This window comes from Mustela putorius, unplaced genomic scaffold (genome assembly GCF_011764305.1).
Source record: "Mustela putorius furo isolate JIRA1106 unplaced genomic scaffold, ASM1176430v1.1 tig00000040_pilon_pilon_pilon, whole genome shotgun sequence".
Taxonomy (NCBI): Eukaryota; Metazoa; Chordata; class Mammalia; order Carnivora; family Mustelidae; genus Mustela; species Mustela putorius.
Window position 1 is genome coordinate 1,573,566 of NW_025421261.1, and position 8,699 is coordinate 1,582,264.

At 39.9% G+C, this 8,699-nt stretch overlaps 1 protein-coding gene across 1 annotated transcript; it reads right to left on the reverse strand.

Moving 5' to 3' along the window:
- Positions 1 to 6,028: 6,028 nt before the first annotated feature.
- Positions 6,029 to 7,977, reverse strand: GK2 (glycerol kinase 2). The gene has a single exon (XM_004776284.2). The coding sequence runs from the start codon at positions 7,872 to 7,874 to the stop codon at positions 6,213 to 6,215; it is 1,662 nt and encodes a 553-aa protein (XP_004776341.1). The 5' UTR covers positions 7,875 to 7,977; the 3' UTR covers positions 6,029 to 6,212.
- Between the last annotated feature and the right edge of the window lie 722 nt (positions 7,978 to 8,699).

Here is an 8,699-nt window from a genome sequence, read left to right on the forward strand (position 1 = left end):
AGCTCTATCAGTTGAGTGAAGCTAAAGGAACATTAAAATATAAAAGCTTAGATTTTAATCTTACTCCCGACATATTTTTGATTTACAGTCTTCATTACTTTGTATTAGACGGAGTTGGACTAGACGGTCTCTCAAGCCCTTTCCCCACTCCAGGCTCTTCTGACATTGTCAAAGTCATCTTGAAGTTTCTTTTTTAAAAATACTAAATTCTATGCAAGGAATCATATTCCCCACATGAATCTTCTTTTAAAATTTAAAACTATATCTTTTTTTGCATCAGAAAGGTGATTTTCTTGTTTTTTTTTTTTTTTTTTGTTGTTGTTGTTGTTTTTCCTCAATGATGTTGACCGTGAAATTGAGCTGTTACTAGTCACCCATGGCCTACTGAAATAGAATTAGGGAGAAGTGATTAGTTTATTTGGTGAAATACACTTGAGGCCAGACAAAAATGTATAACCAGAGAGAGAGAACCTTCCTACCCCAAGATGTCTTCGCATCCTCTGCTCTAGTCACTTAGCTAAATGCACATGAAGGTGGCAACAGGAAGGTGCAGTTAGACGGTACACCTGCCTCGGTTCAGAGCAAACCCAGACCACCTGTCACCCTTGTTTGTGATCCCTGGAACATTTTTGTCCTGGTTTTGCCTACCTCATTTTTGAAGCTACTAGGCTAGACATATGTAGTCCCTGTACTAATTTTGGCTTTGTAAATGTTTTCCAAACTCAGATTTCCTATGACACTTGAAAAACGTATTTTAATAACTGAATATAAGGAAGATTTGTGGATAGTTTATGATAAAATGAATTTCATAGTTAAGTAAAAGATTAACATAGTCTTACCACTTTGCACTTTTTTTCCCCACCAAAGGTCAAAGTCTTCTTTTCTTTTTTTTTGTAAAATAAATCAGTTTGTTGAGGGCTGAAATGATAATGAACTGTAATGTATGCTAAACACATAGAGAACAAGGATCACATGCAATTTCTCCAAGGCTCAAATAAATTTGGCTGTAAAGGTTGTTGATGGAAACTCTGGGGAACATTTAAACATTAAGTTTATTAAGTTTATTCATTTTGTTTTGATTGAAACAGTCAGAATAGACTAGAGAGCTGTCATTTTAGTGGCAGGTTAAAGTAGGTGACTGGCTGAGATTATATTGTATTTACTCTAGACTTCACTGGAAGATTACACTAGGGGACCTTATTAGTTCACATGATTAAAAAAAGGGCATAGAGACAAATTTCCCATACCTAGCGGTCATAGAGTTGGTGCATAATGTCCCACCTAAATGGGGATTGTTTAATGTAGCATTTATACTTCCACGTTGAGAACCAGGTCTTACCAGTGAGGGAAACAATACCTTTCCTGTAAGATTATGGATATTTATATCAAAGTGATAATATAAGCACCAGAAATTAGGCACAAAAGAGATAATAATTTAGAAGTCTGTATGGGGCGAAGAGAGAAAGTTGCTTATGCTTCTAAGTCTGGTGTATATGGTTGCTACTCTTGGAGCTAAGCTAGGAACGATTTAGCTGTTCAGTGTGCATCTACACGGATGCTACACAGGGTGTTTAGAATTAGATTTACTAGCACAGCTCGTTCCTCTTTGGAAACCTTTAACGTTCCTTTCCTGTCATGCCTTCTTTGTTTCTGTTTTTTTCTCTTTCTCCAAACTTACTCTATACCTCTGACCTGTATGACTTACTGTAACTCTTTGATCTTTGGAAAATAGTATTAGAATTAAATTCTTTTCATTCTCCTGGTTAGTGTTTGTACTCATGCTCTCACACTCCCACATATGCCTGACATTAAATGATGACTTGCTGTTTCATAACATGCATGCAAGGACTGATCATTATAATTTAACTATGTAGTTGTGCTTAGTAGCAATATAGAGAAATTATTAGTTAGCTAATTTCATAATAGGATATACAGAAGCTCCTTGATAGCCTTGGGGCAGAATACTGTAATTTACCAAAATCATATACGTTATAAAAATGAGACTTATAAAGGCAAAGATACAAAAAGTGGAAAGCCGATAATCACAGGATTATAATTTTGAAAAAGGTGAGAATGAGATACTAAATTTGAGAACTTTTAGCCTTATTTTATTATGATATTTTTGTTTGCATCTCTTTATAAGGTCATTTGCAATGGGTCCCAGACTGAGAATTATGGCCAGATAAATGAAATGGGAAATTAATTTGTTTTAAATGACATTAGACATTATCATGTACTTCTCCAGCCTAATCACACAAATGACTTCGAATAAAGCTCACAGACCTTCTAGAGATAGAAACTGGCACACCCCGTGCTAACAGACTGTAGGATCAGGGAGGCTACAGCAGGATGCATAGTAGAGAAGAACAAAGATTAACTTACTTGAACAAACTTTGATTATATTTCTTCAGAATTTGAAGATATTTTCTCTCTTTGAAATGTTTTATTGAGTTATAATTGACATGTAAAATTTGCACATAAAGTGTTCAATTTGATGAATTTTGACATATATATTCACCCTTGAAATCATCACCATAATTAATATAATGAACATATCCAACTCCCCACTACACAGATTTTCTTCGTGCCCCTTTGGAATCATGCTTCATATACCTTCCTGCCAACTCCTCGCCCCCCACTTCCCAGGCAGCCACTGACCTGCTTTCTGTCATTATACGATAGTTTGCATTTTCTAGAATTGTATATAAATGGAATCAAACACTATGTGTATACTTTTTTTTTTTTGGTCTGGCTTATTTCACTCAGCATAATTATTTTGAAATTCATCCATATTATAGTGTGTACGAAGAGTTGCTGTGTAGTATCCCATTGTGTGGATATACCATGGTTTACCTATTCATTCACCTGTTGGTGGACTCTTGAGTTGTGCCTAGTTTTGGGCTGTAACAAGTAAAGGAATACAGACAAATCTTTGTATGAACATATGTTTTCATGTCTCCTGGGTAAATACCTAGGATAATGTGATAGATATATATTTAATTTAAAAAACTGTTAAACTATTTTTTAAAATATTTGCACCATTTTACATCTCTAGCAGACTCATATGAGAAATTCAGGCTTTTATATCTTTACCAACACTTGCTGTGGTTATCTTTTCAATTTTAGGCATTCTAATAAGTGGATCGTTGTGTCTCATGTGATATTTCTTTGTTAATATACTGAAGTACATTGAGCTTTCTAATTGCACTGATTCATTACTCTCTGATATTAATAAAGTCACTGCTTTTTTAGCAGCATTTTTTTTTCATCCTGTTTCTTTTTAACTATTTTTTCTTTATATTTAACGTGTGTTTCTTGGAGGTAGTGAATATTTGAGTCTTTCTTTTGTATCTAATATGATAATCTTTTAAAATTGATATAATTATACTATTTATATTAACATGCTTATCTGTATGGCTAGGTTTAAATATATTTTCCTGCTATTGTTTTCTATTATCTATTTTTTCCCTTTTCATCTCTTTTCTGCCTTCTTTTGGATCAACTGAATATTTTTATAGTTCTAGCTTATGTGTTTGATTTGCTTATTCATTATACCTCTTTGTTGTATTATTTTAGGATGTAGAATATGCATCTTTAATTATCAACATAACTTCTTATAACTTTACATGCTGTTGTACCACTTCCCATATAGCACGTGAATCTTACAATATTACACTGCGGAGCAAGGAGCCTGATGTGGGACTCGATCCCAGGACGCTGGGATCATGACCTGAGCCAAAGGCAGCCACTTAACCAACTGAGCCACTCAGGTGTCCCTATAATATTATTTTTGTTTAGCAGTCAAACAAAACAAAATTTTTGTTTAAAAATAACATTTACCATAGTATTCCACAGTTTTTTTTCTTCAGCATATATCCAGCTGAGGCAATTAAATAAAAAGGTAAGGTGTAAGAAATATAGTTGAAATCATAAATGCTTCTTTGTCTGTCATCATAAAACATACTTAAATTTTAAATACTGTCTCTTTAAGAAAAAGTTTTTCCTGGTAAATGCATCATCACTGCCCCAAATTGTATACCAATGTTTATCCTAAAATATTTATGTATGTAATGGTACATTTAATACTACATTTCTTATACATTTAATTTATAACTGGGTTACTCCATATGAAGTATATAAAAATAAATGTTATACATGCCAAGTAAAGCAAATAAAATGGAGAGATTTTTTAAAAATGAAAAGTCCTCTACTTAGAAGATCTACATAGGAAATCAGTATAATCAGTAAAGTCATGCAAAATGTCTGAAAAATTTTTTTATAATTTTTTCAATTTATTTATTTTCAGAAAAACAGTATTAATTATTTTTTCACCACACCCAGTGCTCCATGCAATCTGTGCCCTCTATAATACCCACCACCTGGTACCCCAACCTCCCACCCCCCCACACCACTTCAAACCCCTCAGATTGTTTTTCAGAGTCCATAGTCTCTCATGATTCACCTCCCCTTCCAATTTCCCCCAACTCCCTTCTCCTCTCTAACACCCCTTGTCCTCCATGCTATTTGTTATGCTCCACAAATAAGTGAAACCATATGATAATTGACTCTCTCTGCTTGACTTATTTCACTCAGCAGAATCTCCTCCAGTCCCGTCCATGTTGATACAAAAGTTGGGGATTCATCCTTTCTGATGGAGGCATCATACTCCATAGTGTATATGGACCACATCTGCCTTATCCATTCGTCCCTTGAAGGGCATCTTGGTTCTTTCCATAGTTTGGCGACCATGGCCATTGCTGCTATAAACACTGGGGTACAGATGGCCCTTCTTTTCACTCCATCTGTATCTTTGGGGTAAATACCCAGGAGTGCAATTGCAGGGTCATAGGGAAGTTCTATTTTAATTTCTTGAGGAATCTCCACACTGTTCTCCAAAGAGGCTGCACCAACTTGCATTCCCACCAACAGTGTAAGAGGGTCCCCCTTTCTCCCCATCCTCTCCAAAACATGTTGTTTCCTGTCTTGCTAATTTTGGCCATTCTAACTGGTGTAAGGTGGTATCTCAATGTGGTTTTAATTTGAATCTCCCTGAGGGCTAATGATGATAAACATTTTTTCATGTGTCTGATAGCCATTTGTATGTCTTGATGGGAGAAGTGTCTGTTCATATCTTCTTCCCATTTCTTGATATGTTTGTCTGTTTCGTGTGTGTTGAGTTTGAGGAGTTCATTATAGATCCTGGATATCAACCTTTTGTCTGTACTGTCATTTGCAAATATCTTCTCCCATTCCGTGGGTTGCCTCTTTGTTTTTTTGACTGTTTCCTTTGCTGTGCAGAAGCTTTTGATTCAAGATTTGGTTCTCTGTGCTGCACACACTTGATTAAAAGGTGTAATTAACTTGCTAAAACTGAGGGAATTGTGGTTATTGTTGTTTTTAAAAACTCCCCAAATCGTCTTTTGTATGCATGAGAGAGACCACAGTATCTTGCTGAATGTTTAATGGAAATATGAGTTCTTTTAGTATTCTCATAGCTTAGATATTGCCTTGGAAAATATTTGCCAAATTAAAAATTTTCAGACAAATCAAAAGCTTCTGAAAATTAAAAATTTTCAGACAAATCAAAAGCTTCTGTCTGAAAATTAAAAATTTTTAGACAAATCAAAAGCTTCTGTCTGAAAATTTTTAATTTGGCAAATATTTTCCAGGGCAATATCTAAGCTATGAGAATACTAAAAGAACTCATATTTCCATTAAATATTCAGCAAGATACTGCGGTCTCCCTCATGCATACAAAAGACGATTTGGGGAGTTTTTAAAAACAACAATAACCATAAGTCCCTCAGTTTTAGCAAGTTAGTTACACCTTTTAATCAAGTGTGTGCAGCACAGAGAACCAAATCTTGATCCACAAATATTATAAAATATTTAATGAAAGATTGCACCAGATAGAATCTGAATATCATATACTTTAGAGGGCATGGAGTGGGATTTTATGAAAATAAAGGGGGTTAGCTCCCAGAGTGGCTGGACCAACCTTTTAAAAAACATACCACATTTTCTACTGTATTTTTTTTTACTGTAATTTATTTATTTCAAGCCACAGGTCTACTTTTGGGGTTCCCATAAGTCATGCAGCAAGTGGTTTATAAATAAAATCGAGTCTATGATAGCGTCATCCTATTAAGAGACAGACGTGGTGGATTTTTTCATAATGTAAGCCGCTCATATGTTGGGAATCCATCTTGGTATTAATATGGTATCCCTGAGATGTATCTTGCTCCAATTAACATTATCATGCTACCCACGATAAAAAAGCCCAAGGGCAGACTAGAGAAGAGAGCAGGATCACTACTTTCAGACTCGGTTGTGGCCCAACCCATTGACTTCATCACCGCTTTCTTCCATGTAGCATAACGAATTTCACTTTCTGTCGCCTTGATCTGCGGCTCAAACCGTTCCATAATGATGACAGATAAATCCTCGGGTTTAAGGCTCCACACCCCGACCCCCTCTGCAGCCCCCGCTGCCATGGCAGCTCCCAGGGCAGTTGTTTCGGTCATAGCAGGCTTCATTACCGGGATATGCAGAATGTCTGCCTGTAGTTGCATAAGAATTTTGTTGTTGGTCATCCCTCCGTCAACCTGCAAATGACTGAGGGGAATTCCACAGTCACGGTTCATGGCATCCAAAATCTCTCGGGTTTGGAAACAAACAGATTCTAATGCAGCAAAAGCAATATGATTTTTGCTGGTAAACTGAGTGAGGCCACAGATTATTCCTCTGGCACTAGGCTCCCAGTAAGGTCCGTATAACCCTGAAAAGGCTGGCACAAAATAGCAGCCGTAAGAAGTACCTACGTCTTTAGCAAGTATTTCAATTTCTTCCGACGTCTCTATAATCCCAAGATTGTCTCTTAACCAGCGAATAACAGCACCCGCTATGGCAACAGAACCTTCCAGTGCATAACATGCTGGCTTGTCTCTGCCTAGTTTATAAGCCACTGTGGTCAAAAGGCCACGCTCAGAAAATACACACTTACGACCTGTATTGTATAGTAAGAAACAGCCTGTCCCATAGGTGTTTTTGGCTTGTCCCTCTTGGAAGCACATCTGTCCGACCAGGGCGGCGGACTGGTCCCCCAAGCACCCAGATATCGGCACACCTTCCAAGGCCCCAGCTTTCATGAGGCCATAGATCTCAGAAGAACTCCATACATTTGGAAGAATGTCCATTGGAATCTCAAAAAAGTCACAAAGCTCTTTATCCCATTCCAAAGAGTGGATGTTGAAAAGCATTGTCCTGCTTGCGTTTGTGACGTCTGTGCCGTGGACACCTCCGTTCACTCCCCCGGTCAGACTCCAGATCAGCCACGAATCAATGGTTCCAAAAAGGGCTCGACCCTCCTCCACAGCCTTCTGGACGTGCCTCACGTTGTCCAGAATCCAGCGCAGCTTCACGGCGCTGAAGTAGGTGCTCAGGGGAAGGCCGGTCTTGGACTTGACAAAGTTGTTATTGCCCGGGATTTTCTTGCTGAGGCTCTCGACGGTGGGCTGGGTCCTGAGGTCGAGCCACGCCACGGCGTTGTAGAGCGGCTCTCCGGTCAGCTTGTCCCAGATGACCGTGGTCTCCCGCTGGTTGCTGACGCCGATCGCCTTGATGTTGGACACGTCCACGCTCAGCTCGGCGAGCTTCTGGCACGTCCTGTCGATGCACTCGTGGACGGACTGGAGAATCTCCTTGGGGTCCTGCTCCACCCATCCTTCTTTGGGGAACTCTTGGGTTAACTCCACTTGATGGTGACTAAGGAGATCCGCGGTTTTTGAATTGAAAACCAGAAAGCGAGTGGAATTAGTCCCTTGGACCACTGCCCCCACCAACGGCCCCACAACCGCTTTCTTCTGGGCTGCCATGGAGGCGGGCGGCCGCTCCGCGCTCCGGCGCCGTTTCCAGGTGATGCAGGTGCTGCGGGGGAGGGGCGCGACCCAGCAGGTGCGTCTGGAACGCGGCGTCGGAGCGTCTGCGCGGGGGCGTCTGCGCGGGGTGGGGGGCGCGGGGGGGCGCCCAGCGGGAGGCGGGGGCCGCGCAACGTCTGCGCTGGAACCGCGCTGCACCTGCTCGAACCGCGCTGCACCTGCTCGAACCGCGCTGCACCTGCTCGAAGCGCGCCGCACCTGCTCGAAGCGCGCCGCACCTGCTCGAAGCGCGCTGCACCTGCTGCCCCCGCTTGCGGCAGAGGCCACCCCCCCGCCCCCAGCCGCTCTGCGTTTCGAGGAGGATTTAGAAACAAAAAGGTCATGAATTTCCCTGTGTAAGAGTGACCAGTGCCCTTCATTTGGCCCTGAGGATTCGTACACACGGTGTCACCTTCTTGCCGCCTGTAAGGTTTCCCCGCACATTTCCTGTAACTGGGTCTGCTGGGGAAAGTCTCCCAACTACAGAACGTCTGGAAAGTACTTCACCTTAATATTTAAAGCTATTTTCTTTGATGTAGAACTCAAATTACCTTTTTAATTTAATTTAAATTTAATTACCTTAAAAAAAAAATTTCAGAACCTTGAAACTGTTCCTCTGCCACCTTCTGTTTTGTGTTGCGTCAGGCGCGGACTTCGCTGTCATCCTCGGTTTTAACGTGTCTGTCTCCTTACCTTTCACTGCCTTTGGATTTTCTGTGTATCAGTAGTTTCGGTCACTTTCATAATGATGTTATTTGGTGTAGTTTTCTTCTTATTTCTTGT